Source organism: Haliotis rufescens, unplaced genomic scaffold, assembly GCF_023055435.1.
Source record: "Haliotis rufescens isolate VD_foot unplaced genomic scaffold, xgHalRufe1.0.p SCAF_17, whole genome shotgun sequence".
Classification (NCBI taxonomy): Eukaryota; Metazoa; Mollusca; class Gastropoda; order Lepetellida; family Haliotidae; genus Haliotis; species Haliotis rufescens.
The window spans coordinates 10,025,332-10,041,413 of NW_025963857.1; the positions used below are offsets into that span (position 1 = coordinate 10,025,332).

Consider the following 16,082-nt stretch of genomic DNA (forward strand, 5'->3'; position numbering starts at 1 on the left):
CATTCATTCATTCATTCATTCATTCATTCATTCATTCATTCATTCATTCATTCATTCATTCATTCATTCATTCATTCATTTGTTGTCAGGTCACCTCTGAAGAACACACAGTTGAATCACTCCACACCAGTAGGGCACAAGGTCGAGCCCACCAAGACCAGTCCATCGACACATAATAACCAGCCAATGAGTGACGGCCATGACGACTCTCAGCCAATCACAGATCCTAATGTGGAAGATGTGTCTGGCCAGTCGGACTCTATGAATCTCGATGCGTCTGCCATAACGCAAAACCATGTAGGAGAGGACACTGATGGAGATGTGCATTCAGGGGGAGATAACTGTGCTGCTTACAGTGATAGGGTGGATGGGGTTGGTCAGCAGTCAGAAGATGGAGATGCTTCCCTCACAGAGAATGTGATAGACAGGTGAGGGACACCTTCGTAATCTAACAGGGTTGTCACATTGGTTCTGCATATATGCAGGGATGGGAATTTCCTGTGGAGTTCTGTGGATTTCATTTCATCCGGGGTCACTTTTGTGATACATGAAGTTACAATATATGCTTGTTTGCTTGTTTGTTTGTTGTTTAACGCCACACTATCAGCAATATTCCAGCTATATGACGGCGGTCTGTAAATAATCGAGCCTGAACCAGACAATCCAGTGATTGATATCATGAGCATCGATCCACGCAATTGGGATCGATGACATGTATCAACCAAGTCAGCAAGCCTGACCACCCAATCCGGTTAGTCGCCTTTTACGACAAGCATAGTAACCTTTAACGGCAAGTATGGGTTGCTGAAGACCTATTTTACCCCAGAATCTTCACGGGTCACATGAAGTTAGGATATATGCATATAGTCCCCCAGAATCCTGGCTAATTTTCAGTATTTTTGAAAAAACAAACTACCTGGATGTGTACCCAGGTACCATTCTGAATCTTCTTGTTCCTATTTACCCGTGAATATCCGGGTTAGAATAGGTCTTCAGCAACCATGCTTGTCGTAAGAGGCGACTGTGCTTGTCGGAAGAGGCAACTATGCTTGCTGGAAGAGGCGACAAACAGGATCGGGTGGTCAGGCTCGCTGACTTGGTAGATGCATGTCATTGTATCCAATTGCATGGTTTGATGTTCATGATGTCAATCACTGGATTGTCTGGTCCAGACTCGATTGTTTACAGACCGCACTCATATAGCTGAAATATTGCTCAGTGCGGCATTAAACAACGAGCAAAGTGTTTTTCCTGTTCTACAAGGCCCAGATTTGCATCGACTAGACTTTCTAACCATTGTTACACATTGTGAAATGGCCATCTCCACTCATGCCATGCATACAGGCCAAACTAATACCATTCAATTACCACAACTGTAGAGTAGAGTCTCCTGCCGGTGTACCTTGAGTATGAGGTGGTTTACTCTCCCAGCCAAGATGGACCATCAGTGTCCAACATAACAAACATTTAATTTTGAAGTAGATTGTTGCAGCCAAGATTTAGCAGTGGTTATCTCTGACACATGTGTTTGTTTTCCAGGAAAATGTCCCCGGCATTTAGGAAGGCTTTGCAGGATCTGGCTTTCCATGTTTCCAGGGACAATAGGATTGTTGCTGAGGTACTAGGCCATGAAATTCATAGAAACTGTTTATCCAGAGTTCGTTGTAAACACTGTTCAAATTGTAATTGCACAGATAGAGTATATTTAGAGTGACTACAGGGCACACTTAGACATCCTAGTTGGCATGTTTATAAAATGCCCTGTTTTGTTATAGTTAAGCATGTTAAGGAATGACACCAGCTTGTGGGTCTTGGTCACAATCAGTCGTTTCGTAATAGGTGTCATCGACATTGTTTCGGTTGATTGACTTACACTTAATGATCAGGAAGAGACAAGGTATTAAATTATTACTGGGTATTCTTGTTGCGGATCTTTAATCCCAAGGGTACATATAAATAATTAGTGGTGGGACGATACACTGATGCATCAGGATGTTTTACTTCTTGAGACAAGTATCGATCGGGGAAGTCTGGTAGCCTAGTGGTTAAAACGTTCGCTCGTCACACTGAAGACCCGGGTTCGATTCCTGACATGGGTACACTGTGTGAAGCCCATTTCTCGTGTACCCTGCCGTGATATTGCTCGAATATTGTTAAAAGCGGTGTAAAACCATACTCACTCACTCACAAGCATCGATCACAGTCGCACACTAAGTAAAAATATTGATTCTTACCTTCACTGTTTGCTGTCATAACTGTTACACCGAACACTAATTAGTAGTGAAAGTTAGTAGTGAAAATGTAAATATTTTTATCCATTGCGCCATACTTGACACAGCCAACTGTGAATCGTCAGTGTGCCAGGTATTTGGCCATCCTGTCCATGAAAAAATGGCTTAGGGACCAGAGACAAAAGCACATACAAGTATCATGATACGTATCAGATATCACAGTTGGTGTATCATCATGGTCCCAGTATATATCTTTCAATCCTTGATATCTGTCTCCTTTAACATGTTTAAGTTGTTAGTTTCTTCATCCTATATCTCTGTTTCACAGATGTCTAAGATGAGTGAAGGGGAAGGAGTGGTATCCATGTTGGGCCGGTGTCTCCCCCATATTGTCCCCAACGTCCTCCTGGCCAAGAGAGAGGTGAGGCACTCATGTCCATACTTGGTTTTGTAATGACTTGACTGACATGGAGTTTGGGCAGTCACAGTGGATGCTGAGAGTTGATGACAGTTTGAATTGATGACACTTTAGTATGATACACAATCTCTTTGAAATCAGATCTTTTAGATACTGTAACTGACTACATCAAGATCTGAGACACCTCCATGCAAGGTCTCGTGAACCCAGTGAACTTTGACCACCCAGTTGAAAAGAAGGACAAATGGGTTCTTCAGCTTTCTGAAACTATTTAGCTTCATTTTTTCAATGCCTCGATTTGTATATTTTAATCTCTGCCACGGAAGACTGCCACAGAACACAGATATACCCTCCATTGTAACTCTTTTGGGTGTAGATGTCATGGGTCTCACGAACAAAAGGTACCGTATTCGACTTAATAAGCGCCCTGCTCTATTAAGCGCCCACGGCGATATTTGCTGATGTTTTCAACTTAACCTTCTAATCACCGGTACTTCCCGTTTCGAACAATGGGCATCTACGATGATTTTTGCTCATTGTTAATGTGGAGTTGCGTTGTCACAAATACGTAGATGTGTAAGTCAATACGTGCAAGCATGCACACGGTATTATTTGTAAGAGACATATACATTGTATATCTAAAGGGGTAAAATACTGAGGGGGATCATTTTCTGTGTTCAACAAACCGCAAAATTTACAATCTTTCAATTCTGTTTTTTTCCACCAAAATCATATTCTAATAAGCGCCCCCTATTTCTAATTTTGAGAACGCCCTGTGCGCTTATTATGCCAAATACGGTATATAAAATATCACCAACAGTACCATAATGTAGCATTATTTTTTCTCATTTGGATTTCTTCAATCATATATGTTTTCGAGATACAGAACTCTGCAGCTTCACTGAATGCCTCACTTACGCATTCTGACATTTTAGAAGTCCCCTAACAGGACCACCAATGAAGGTATCATCAGATCTTTACGCAGAGAGTTATAAGAGTCAAAGATCAGATTTAAAATGAGAGCGATGTGATATGATTCTAGATGGATCTATTTTCACTTTACAGATCAACCTGTTATTGAAAAATGCAACCTAATATTTAGGTCTACATGTTGATATCATATCGTCTGTGAACTTATTCCCACTGCGCATGTCCGAAGTGGGCTGCATGGTGTATCTTGTGTTTGTGGTAGAACACTTGCCGGCCAGCGTGACAGGTTGTCTTGTGTACGTTGGTACCAAGCTGAGAAGAATGGAGAAGCGAATTGTCTACTGTGGTTGGGGGTTTGTTTAGATTGGCATTAATTCTGCATAATACTTATTGTATTTGAAAAACATTAATTCACAACGCTACGGAGGAACTTCACTGAAGTCAGTCTTTTGTGCAGATGATGTTAATAGTTTGTGATGTCGTGAACAATGGATGATGCTATACCGTATTGTTCTCAGTAATCAAGCATTGTCATGTCATATCCAATCAGCATGAGAATGGCCAGATTCATATGTGCAAATATTAAAAAGTTGTTACCCTCTGTCATTCTACCTAGATTTAACATTGTTTTTCTGCCAGGGGCCCACACAAGTCGATCGTAGCTCTACGACTTTCATAAATCTATGATTAAGTATGGGAGTTACGATTGTCAAAGTGATTATTTTGTGGAGCGGGCTGAGGTCTGTTTGTAAGTGATGTGTACTTGTGTTGCAGGAATTGATCCCACTCATCCTGTGCACGGCCATGTTGCACTCGGACTCGAAGGAGAGAGACCGACTTCTCAACATTCTCTTTAACCTCATCAAGAAGCCAGATGATGAACAAAGGTTGGTTTGTAGAAGAGTTACACAATGTTTTCAATCATCTCATCTTACACTGTATGATAGTCAAGATAAATAAAAAAAATAGTCCACCATTACTTGACCTTACAAGGCCTTCTCCACATGCGTCATTTCTGAGGGCTGGAAGGTGTTGATATTTTAGGGAGGTTGACCCTCTGTGATACTTGCTTCTCTGACTTGACTGAAATAGGGATCAAAGGTCATAATGGCTTAGTATTAAGATGGATGGGTGACCACTAAAGAAGATGAACTCTGATATGTGACTTTGAGAGCCCTGGTACCACTGATAGGGCTTCTCACAATTGGTTTACCATCGAAATGTTCCCAGGGTACAAAACAATATATTGAGTTGTTCCCAGATTTTTGTTGCTGTATTGTTTTGTGCCCAGACCATATCTAAGTATACCCAGATTTTGGTTCTCGTTTGGCAGCATGAGATGTTTACGACATCAATCAACCCACTTTGTAGCATTAGGGGAGATAACTCTTTAGTCCAATGTTGGACTTAATCTCAAGTATCTAACAAAAACGTCTCAAGAAAACGTTGGTATACTATTTCAACATACAGAAAGTTCTTGGGGAAGTGTTGTGAGAGCAGGAAAGGTCACTTTGTTGACTGCCGTAAAATGAACAGGGACACATAGACTATCGTGACATTTCCAAAGTTGGAGTACACTTGGATATGGTCTTGTTACAATCAATATGGCGACAAAATCTGGGTACAACTCGATACAACGTTTTGTACCCAGGGTACATTTCGAAAGTAAACTGATTGGGAATTACCTGTAAGCCCTAGCACCCTGACAACTTGGTTCGTTGTGTCCACCAGCGGTCTGCCTGGCCAGAATAGATCAAACGACCTTGTTATGAAGCTGTGATAAAGCTGAATCTAAAACACCATTTTCTGACCCCAAGTACTGAACTTAACTTATTAGTGACTTTATGTATGACTGTGTTTGACTAAAATTTGATATTTTTTTACTTCTCAATTAACATCTGATTTTCACCTTCTCTTGTCAACATCTGCTATGGTAATGTGTGTACTTTCAGACAAATCATCCTGACAGGGTGTATAGCATTTGCTCAACACGTGGGTCCGACACGCCTGGAGACGGAACTATTGCCTCAATGCTGGGAACAGGTAGGGGAGATAACTCTCAGATGGTTTACAAGATCAGTGTTCAATGTGGAAGAATGATGAATTATTGATGTCATCTTAGGTGGCTACCATATATATTTCTCATGTCAAGGTAAAGGATTCTGGGGAAGAGTATAGTTCCCCAGCGACCTGTGCTTGTCGTTAAAAGAGACTAAATGTTTTGAGTGGTCAGACTCGGTGATTTGATTGATTGTTTCTCATCGTATCTCTATTGTGTGGATCAATGCTCATGATATCAATCACTGGATTTTTTAGTCCAGACTTGATTATTTACAGACTGCCGTCATATAGCTGGAATTTTTCTTAGTGCGGCATTAAACAACAAACACAATATACTTTTCCCTGTGGGGATTCTTGTTTAGAACTGGTCCCCAGCAGCCTATGCTGGTCGTAAGATTTGTTTGTTTGTTTGTCTGATCCAGACTTGATTATTTACAGGCCACCCTCACATATCTGTAATTATTAGACTGTGGTGTTAAACTACAAACAAACACATCCATATACTTTTTCATAGTTACAAGCATACAAAAAGGACAAGCAATATAGATGTATGTTAAGCCATGTGAGGCTTGAATACAATAGTCCCAGGAAGTCAGATGCAATGATTACTGTGGAGAGTGTTGAATCATTTGCACGGACATATTTATGAAGCAAGCCATTGTATTGGGGTGTGTTTGTTTCAGATCAGCCACAAGTATGTGGAGAGAAGACTGCTAGTGGCAGAAGCTTGTGGAGCTCTGGCTTCATACCTCTCGGTAAGCTCAGAAACAAACTCACAATCATTTTGTCGAAGTTGAAGTTAATCTGTTCATTTATTCTGACAAAGAGATATGGGAGAAGCAATTTTAGCTTGGTTGCTTATATTCTACCAAAGTTGCAGATGTATACTGGACTACACTTTTTTAAGGTTTATGGATTTTTGGCCAAAAAATTCAGGTTGGTAGCTCCAAATTGTTTTATCTTTGTCTATAAGTAAAGTGTCTGTCAGTTTTCTCGTTACTAATCACGTTTATTTGTGCAGCATGAAATCCGCAGCTCGTTGTTGATGTCCATGCTGACGCAAATGCTGCGTGACGACAAGGATGACGATGTGAGGGAAGCTGTGATCAAGAGTCTTGGACTTCTCACAGGATTTATCTGTGATACTGACAAGTTTGCTCAGGTAGGGTAATAGTTTAAGCTATAGCATATTATATTTAATCCTGTATTTGGGGTGGGATATTGGAAGGGAGTTTGTCCGTTCGTCTGTCCTTCCCTCTGTCTTTCTGTCTGTCAGGTTCTCAAAGGGGACAAACTATTTAAGTTAGAGAAATGAAATTTTACACACTGTTATTACTGGTCATGATCTTAAATGAGTTCGAAAAGTGGTGACTTAAATTCTATTTCTACAGAGTTGTGGCCCTTGCTCCATGCTTTTCAAATTCGTGCATACTGTGTGCAATAGGGACAAGTTTTCTCAGAAACTACTGAAATTAAATGAACGTTTGCAGACTCATATAAGAGATACTTGTCAAGACTGAGTTTGAAAATTAATGCCATAAGTTAATGTCTTTACACTTAGTGTAACTTAGTGCAAAGTGTCTGCAATTGGGACACGTTTTCTCAGAAACTACTGATGTTACATGAATGAAACTTTGCAAGCTTATCCATGAGATTCTTGTCAAGACTGAGTTTGAAAATTGGTCCTGTAAAAAGCAATTTTCCATTGTTACTTCTCCTGTTACATGTTTTAGATTTTGAGCATACACAGTTACAGCTATTGATCCATGTTATTTTACGCCATACATAGTGTCTGCAATGAAAGACTGGACAATTGCTGACTGAGGTGTTAAACAACAAGCACCTGCTGAATGTATGATTATTTGACAAGGTCAAGATTGAGTTCTAAATGAGATGAAGAACAAAACAATTTTCTTCACATGCAATTTTGTTTGGGTGAATTTCTCAATTTTTGTGAATTGCTTCATAATGTTGAGTAGACTGATTTGTTGATGTCCTTGTGAATGAGTATGGACCAGGTTATTTTCTACCAAACTTTTGTGACAACATTATGAACTATCTTGAACTGAAACATTGCATTCTATTCCAGGGATCTGAACTACTAAAGATAGGGTTGCGCGACTCGTCCGAGAAAGTCCAACAAGCCACGCTTCATGTGTTCCTCCCATCGTTCGCTGCCTGGGCGTATGAGCTGGGTCGGCTCGAGCATGAACTCCTGCATTCTGTGTTGCGGGACCTGGAGGAAATAGTTAAGGCACACCTTAATTTCAGGCCTCGGGCCTGTTTAGCTTTCCTGACACCTGACTCAAGTTGTAGCTCATGTAGCTGTAGACAGGTCAGGCTTCAATCATGGTCACATGGTCAGGTCACATGGTCTGGTCACATGATCTGGTCACATGGTCTAGTCACATGGTCAGGTCACATGGTCTGGTCACATGGTCAGGTCACATGGTCTGGTCACATGGTCAGGTCACATGGTCAGGTCACATGGTCTGGTCACATGGTCAGATCACATGGTCTGGTCACATCAGGTCACGTGGTCAAATCACATGGTCTGGATGCGGAGTTTGGTCACGTGGTCTTGTCACATGGTCAGGTCACATGGTCTGGTCACATGCTCATTGTATCAAATATTTGAATTTATTAAAGTGAGGAACCCAACAATGATTGTATGCCTCTTTGATCTATGGTATATAGGGGGCTGTAGGGTAGCCAAGTGATTAAAGTGTTGGTCTGTCACACAAAAGACTCGGGTTTGCTTCGCCACATGGAAAGCCCATTCTTGGCATCCCCTGCAATGATATTACTTGAATATTTTAGAATGCATAAAAATCCAACTCACTCTGGTAGACCCATACCGAGTTTACTAGTTACCATGTTCAAAATCTGTATGCATCAGCCACTGGGTGATGGACTTGCTGCGAGTATCTGCATAATTTCTGAAGTGGTGGGACGTTTTTTGCCCCATTTTGTTTTAAAGCAATTTTCACTGATTGGATGATTAAAGATTGCTTCAGTAGCTCCTGCATACTATAAAACAGTGAATGAAATAATATAAATCACCTGAATTTATAAAAATAAGGACTTTTAAGAAAGTCCCAATTTTGAACAAAATTAAGCTTTTGTCCAATCTTTTCTTAAAGCAATATTCACTGTTTGATGATTAAGGAATGCTTAATCATCTCCTGCGTAATATAAAATATAAGTGACATGCTACATCTTTGAATTCTGTACATGGTTACCATGTGCGAGACCCGACCACCATGTGGGCCTATGATTGAGCAGGACTTGTATTTCACTCACTCACCCTTTCATATGCTTCATAAATAGTTCTTACCTTTTAAGCTTTCTTAATATTAATTTATATTTTTTCATCTCTTGATCAATAAATATTGAAGTTATTAATCATGATTAATTTATATGCTAATAATAATTGACATTTTATTATCTTGTTTGTGTGACATGTAATGTGTTGATTGTTGAGTAATCTATATAAACATTCCCACAGTCATGTATCCAAGTCTGTCTGTAACGTCAAATACCAGATATGTGTTCAAATATATCAGCACCATCATCGGCCACCGTCTTCATCACAGACTCATCTTGAGAATCAACACAACAACTTGAGTCAGGAGTCAGAGCTATTGTGGCTTTACATTTGTTTGTTTTATTTTTGTTTTTCTTTTCTCACAAGTTCCATCACAGAGAGTTCATGTCTGTGATGGTGACTTCACTAGCCTTGTCTTTCCTCAGGGCAGTGTCTGGTCAGGCCGGGTAAGCAATGGCTACTGAAGACGACAAGATACAAGGACATATTTGGCAATTTGAAAGTTACTAGTATGATTTTAAACCATGTGTTTACCTTAAAAATCAAACTTGGGTGAAATATTTGTTCTTGTTCAAATATCAGAAAAACGTTTTTAAGAAAACCTAAAATCAGCTATTTTACATATTACAACGCTATTTCTGATTAGGTGTTAAGAGTCCAAAACACAATATTTTTTCAATTCGTATATTTCCTCCAACCCTAAATCTGAAGACCATGAAGGGAAAAAGGGTACAGTTGATGTTTGTTTGTTTTTCATGATTTTGGTTAAGGGTCCAACCATTTGACATTCGAAGGGGCTTGGATTTTATATGGAGCCTGCAAAAACATAATATTTTTAATTAAAACAATGAGCCTAAAAATTTTTTGTCGCCGACAATTTCTTCTCTTTTTTTTATCCGTCTGAAATGTTATTATTTTTTTCAAGCATTTTCTGGGATAAATTACTCTTTTTCAATGAAATCCCAGGCCCCGTTTCCCCAAAAAATATCAAAGGGTTGGTAAAAAAATATCAAAGAAGTACCGCTATTGGTATGTCAGTGTAGCTCTCAGACTGAGGAAAGACAAGCTAGTGTTTACTTTCAGATGTGCCAAGTTCACGTCACATTCACCTCTCGCGCCTGAGACTCCAACTGTCTGTCTGAACCGACCTGACCCCGTGTTGATAGCCTCTCCTTGCTGTGTTCAGTTACTTGGTGGAGGGATCTCTCTCTGTCTCACTCTCATTGTCTCTGCAGTGCCAAGCTTTCTTAACCAGCATTACTAGACATAGGCTTACATAATATATGTACACATGCTTCATGGTTTACAGAGTAGGTGGTTTGCACAGAACCTGTTTGTATTATCATGGGGAAAACACCACATATCTCACTGTTTTGTCACGGGTAATGTACAGGGTATCTCAGTGGATTGTGGGTATTATCTCCAGAATCATAGGAATATTATCTCAGTGGTATCGTTTTATTATCACCAGGGTGAAAATAGGGTATTTCTCTGGATTTGTTTTATACTGACACACTTGAAAACATTTTGTTGTTGTTGTTGTTATATTTGGCAAAATGGCCACAAAAATCAAATAAAGTTCTTATGGGTATTTAAGCATGAGATGTTTAAACACAACAATGTCGTATACTGGTTTGATTCTCATCTGTGTGTTTGGAGATGGACTTAAGCCCTAAACATCTTTTCTGATTTCGACCTAAAGTTGATCATACATTTTCATTGGGTTAGATCGCTGACTTTGTGTGCTGGCGATTAGGTGCCTCACTCTGGCAGTGTGGTTTCGAATCCTGGGACTCAACCCCCAACAAAGTATAAGATTCTGTACTTTACTAAGAAAGTGTTATCCCAAATATAACATTTGTTACATTTGACCACTTTCTAAACGGCATTGTGAATTCACGTTTTCATTGTGTTTCAGTATATTATCTCCAGGAAGATACGCAGTTTGTTTCACTGAATCTGTGTAACATCTCCAGGCTGATAATATAAAGGTTACCTCAGTTGAATCTTTGTACTATCTCCAGGATGATACACAGTTGATCTCAATTTTTCTGTGTGGGTTGCTTCACTGTCTGTGTCCCTGGAGTTTGTGATGCAGTATGTATCTCGGTTGAATCAGTGCGCCCGTACACAAATATTAACACAGTGCACATACATTAATGTAGACTTTCAGTAGCGCTAAGGTTGCTTGATGCAGGTTGGTTCTTGGTATAACACAGTCTATCTTATTGATTTGTTATAACATTCCAGGTTTGATAAACACTGTCTCACTGGAAGGTCATACATAGTTTATCTCATTGAAATCTCGATGTCATCTACATGGTGATGCATTGTTTATATCACTATAATCCTGATATCACCTACCATGTCATACATAGTTTATCTCACTGAAATCTCGATATCACCTACCATGTAATACGTAGTTTATCTCATTGAAATCTCGATGTCATCTACATGGTGATACATTGTTTATATCACTGGAATCTGATATCATTTACAAGGTGATACATAGTTTATCTCACTGACATCTGTGTATAATCTCCAGGGTGATATGAATGTTGTCTCACTGGAATCACGTCATTGTATTACTGAGTAATCTGCTTAGTGATAGAAAGTCTATTTCACATTGGTGCCTCACTGTCCCTGGAATGTGTGTGTGTGTGTGTGTGGGTGGGTGTGTGGGTGTGTGTGTGTGTGGGGGGGGGTGCTTCACTGTCTATGTCCTTGGAATTTGTGATGCAGTATGTATCTTAGTTAAATCAGTGTGCCCTTACACAAATATTAACACAGTGCACATACATTAATGTAGACTTTCAATAACGCTAAGGTTGCTGGATGCAGGTTGGTCCTTGATATGACACAGTCTATCTTAAGAAATCGTTATAGCATTCCAGGATTGATAAACACTGTCTTTGTATTAGCCTGGTCATTTTTTCATGTTGTGTTTTATTATCTTCAGGCTGCTATGCAAATTATCACACTGACATCTGTTATAAGGGATACAAAGTTTATTTTATAGAAATTGCCCATATTGTGTCAAGGGTGTTACATCTTGCTATCATCAGATTTCTTGCGGAAATCTTGATACCATCTGCAAGGTGATACATAGTTTATCTCACTGTCATCTCAAAAAGTTTGCAGTCAGCATTTAAACACGATAATTCTTTTCATAATATTTTTCCCTGCTTAAAGTGAGCACGGCATATTTTGAAGAATATAATAACCTGACTAGAGCCCACTTAAATGTGTAGAGTGTTACCTGAGTAGAGTGTTACCTATGTAGGGTGTTACCTATGTAGAGTGTTACCTATGTAGAGTGTAACCTGAGTAGAGTGTTACCTATGTAGAGTGTTACCTGAGTAGAGTGTTACCTATGTAGAGTGTTACCTGAGTAGAGAGTTACCAGTGAAGAGTGTTACCCGTGGAAAGTGTTACGTGAGTAGAGTGTTACCTATGTAGGGTGTTACCTGAGTAGAGTGTTACCTGAGTAGAGAGTTACCAGTGAAGAGTGTTACCCGTGGAAAGTGTTACGTGAGTAGAGTGTTACCTATGTAGGGTGTTACCTGAGTAGAGTGTTACCTGAGTAGAGAGTTACCAGTGAAGAGTGTTACCCGTGGAAAGTGTTACGTGAGTAGAGTGTTACCTGAGTAGAGTGTTACCTGAGTAGAGAGTTACCAGTGAAGAGTGTTACCCGTGGAAAGTGTTACGTGAGTAGAGTGTTACCTGAGTAGAGTGTTACGTAGGAGGGTCTGTAAACCATGAACCTGGCGTTGCCGTGACTCTGTAGTACGTTGATGTAGGACCACACTGTGTGAAGACCATCACCCTGCTGGGCCACACTGGCTCTCTCAGGACATCCCTATAAATGTTGTACATTCCTTTCATTCACCTTGAAGATTTAATTGTAAAAAAATATAAAACCAATATAAAATTATTTTTCCTTAAATGTACCAGATTGTAATTTTATCTCTATTAATATATGCTGTGATTGTTTGAATTGATAAATGTTGATGTATTATGGCACTTATTGTTCACTTAACATTACACTTGTATCGATACATATTAAACTTTGCTTGTGTTTCTTTCTAGGAATTACCGATCTGATGATTTGTTGTTACCTCCCTTTAGGGTGCTCTCACGATACAGAAAACTACAAACAGCACAACACTTCCTCTTGACGAGAGCCGTTTCTTGATCCTTCTCAAAGAACTGACAGAGTTACTCCCCTTCCAGTTTGTTTCCGTCCTTGAAAGTGGTCCATTTATCAAACATCTTGAGTCATCTGTTGAAGGTGTTGAAGACATTGACAGTGAGTACAATACATGCTTGTTTACGGTGACTTTTGGAACAAGTCAAAATAACAACTAATACCTTGAAACTGAACACAAATCAATTATGTTAAACAATTGTCATCTCATAGCAACAGAAATAATTTATCTTCAAATCTAAGCCTTGTTTTTGTAACACAGTGTCCAGATTCCCGATGTCTAATTGTCCACTGTCCGACCTGAGTGTCATTCTGGGAGGCAAGCAGGAGTTGTCTACCCTTGTCCATCTCTACTCTGAGCACCTGTCACAAGAGTGGTTTGAACCCTGGGAACAGCTCAACTGGGTTGTGAATAATCTGTAAGTGCCCTTGTCTAAAGTTTGCAGGTGCTCAGTGTTGTAGAGGCCCATGGTTCTCCCATGTCATATACTAAACAAAAGAAGTTAGGGATCATTAATATTTTTGGGGATATGTTTTTGTAGTGAAGACTGAGCATACAAAGTCATAAAAATATCGCCCAAAATTTTCATGATCCCTAAATTTTCTTGTCCAGTGTAGATTCAAAGTATGCCATGCTTGTCCTTAGAGCCGACTCAATCTCATTAAAATCAGATCTTAGTTTTTGCTACCGGTAAACAAAGATCTCAGGACATCCCATTACGGGTCACGTCAGAGTGACCTTTCGCGAATTTTGTCCGACCAATGAAATAACTGACAAGAAATCAACATTAGCCAAACAGAAGGCAGCTTTCTTGAACCTTAAGACACTAGTTTCAAACTGGCGACTACGCTACGAAACATATTTTGACGTATTCTCGATTTAAAAAAATTAAAACTGATAAGAAGAACATTCTGGAATGGCTTATCGATGGCCTAGATTGTATGGATATAATCATAAAACCTGTTACTGTCGTTCGGAATACCCCGTGTTAAATATTTCGTGGTTGCATGATTAGAAAACACATTCCGACTGTCACTTTCATGATCTGGTAAGCGACGCTCTGATTGGTTGGATGAAAGGTCGTTCTGACGTGACCCTTAATGAGATGTCCTCAGATCTTTGTTTAGTGATAGCGAGAACTAAGATCAGATTTGAATGAGATTGGAGCGGACTTGGCATTGGGTGGTAAGGGTGATGTCCTCAGATCTTTGTTTAGCGATAGCGAGAACTACGATCAGATTTGAATGAGATTGGAGCGGACTTGGCATTGGGTGGTAAGGGTGATGACCTGTTTGTGTGTCACCATGCGCTACAGTGTGAGAGGTAGCTCATAATCTCAACCGCTGGTATGTCCAACCCACATTCTATATTTATCCTATCTCACATTGTGCATTTCTTCTTATTCTTCGATCCTGGTGTGGAAACGTCCTAGAACAAAGTTTCCAGCTTCAAAAAACAACTCACCCCAACACATCCCATACATCACTATATCACCACTGTGATCATGGGTCACACACCACTGCAATCCTGTGCGACACGACCCCTGCGATCTGATCACCTGACATATCCAGCACCCTCATTCTCAGTCTAGAGCGTACAGGTGTACTGTGATGGGTGGACCAGGGTCAAAGAATAAGAAGATATGCATAGTGTGAGATAGGATAAGTATATGCATATACAATTTATTGTAAAATTTACAATTTTTCACGGTTTAAATCCTGGATGGGATGCCACCCAAAAAAGTACTAGATTTAGTACTTCAGCAACTCATACTTAGAAGGTGTTATCCCAAATAGGCCTAAAACATGTTACACATTACTTGAGGACACAAAATACTATCTATGGTATATGAATCTGGAACAGTTGAATTTAATTACCATCATTCTGAACATACTTATGAAGATCCGGGGTAGAATAGGTCTTCAGCAACCCATGCTTGCCATAAAAGCAACTATGCTTGTCGCAAGAGGGATTGGCAGGACAGGCTCGCTGACTTGGTTGATGCATGGCATCGTATCCCAATTGCATAGATCGAAGGTCATGATGTCAGTCGCTGGATTGTCTGGTCCAGACTTGATTTTTACAGACCGCCGTCATAGAGCTGGAATATTGCTGAGTGCGGCATTAAACAACATATAAACAAATCATCCTTTACATCTGTGTTAGAACACTATCCTGACCAAATACGTCCCTTCCTCCATGCTTCAGTCTGGCCAGGATCCTCGAGGTGACCATGGGCGTCGGTCTCTCCATGCAGAAGGTGGTCAATGCCTTGTGTAAATATGTCTTCCGGCTATGTCGAACATTTGGGAAAACCTTCACTGATAAGAAGGTGAGTGACCTTAAAGGAGCTCTTTGAAGCTACTTAAACACTTCCAGTGCAAAAATATTTCATCATACCTGATTGTCTGTAATGAATTGTGTGTGTTCAGCAGATTGTGGAAACATCGAAAGAAATCTTTTGTCAGAGATGGGTTAGGAGACTTTCTGATTGTAGGGTTTTCACAACAAGTAAGGGGAAGTCAAGAGTTTTCATACCAATATGATTGAAGACCTGTTGAAGTTTACTGTCACTGAATGTGATAGTGTCCAGATGTCTAGGGCTGGGACGAGTCCAAATTTACTACCCGGGTACCCACCCTGTTATTACCCGACCCTATCTGGGCACCCGCTACAGGTCTCAAGAGTTTGGTACAAAATGTCCGATTGGAAATAGTTTGAGCGTAGCCCTGGTAAAATGTATTTAAATCTATGTATAAAATGATCATTTTCATGAATACACTGAAGTTGACAGAAGTGCTATTTTTATTCAAACCAATAAAGGTCAGAAGCGATGGTGCTTAGTCAAAAAGAAATGCGAACATTAGTGACTTGTAGTGTAACCATAGAGTTCTAGATATATTTTA

At 39.9% G+C, this 16,082-nt stretch overlaps 1 protein-coding gene and 1 long non-coding RNA gene across 3 annotated transcripts in view; one reads left to right on the top strand and one right to left on the bottom strand.

The window, feature by feature from the left end:
- The window catches only part of LOC124152250 (RAB11-binding protein RELCH homolog), a 201,677-nt gene that overhangs the window by 9,038 nt on the left and 176,557 nt on the right, over positions 1-16,082 (top strand). Inside the window, exons 7-17 of one of the 2 annotated variants that reach the window (XM_046525506.2) lie at positions 90-428; positions 1,540-1,618; positions 2,560-2,652; positions 4,354-4,466; positions 5,532-5,622; positions 6,324-6,395; positions 6,662-6,802; positions 7,730-7,894; positions 13,097-13,277; positions 13,438-13,594; positions 15,385-15,508. In XM_046525506.2, the coding sequence (XP_046381462.2) occupies positions 90-428; positions 1,540-1,618; positions 2,560-2,652; positions 4,354-4,466; positions 5,532-5,622; positions 6,324-6,395; positions 6,662-6,802; positions 7,730-7,894; positions 13,097-13,277; positions 13,438-13,594; positions 15,385-15,508 (1,555 nt within the window). The remainder of the gene's footprint in view (positions 1-89; positions 429-1,539; positions 1,619-2,559; positions 2,653-4,353; positions 4,467-5,531; positions 5,623-6,323; positions 6,396-6,661; positions 6,803-7,729; positions 7,895-13,096; positions 13,278-13,437; positions 13,595-15,384; positions 15,509-16,082) is intronic. The other variant, XM_046469522.2, reaches the window with a different exon arrangement.
- LOC125381158 lies at positions 12,383-12,765 on the bottom strand. Its single transcript, XR_007221721.1, has 3 exons — positions 12,708-12,765; positions 12,532-12,627; positions 12,383-12,419 (listed from the first exon to the last, which is right to left on the bottom strand). It is a non-coding gene; the product is annotated as an uncharacterized LOC125381158 (long non-coding RNA).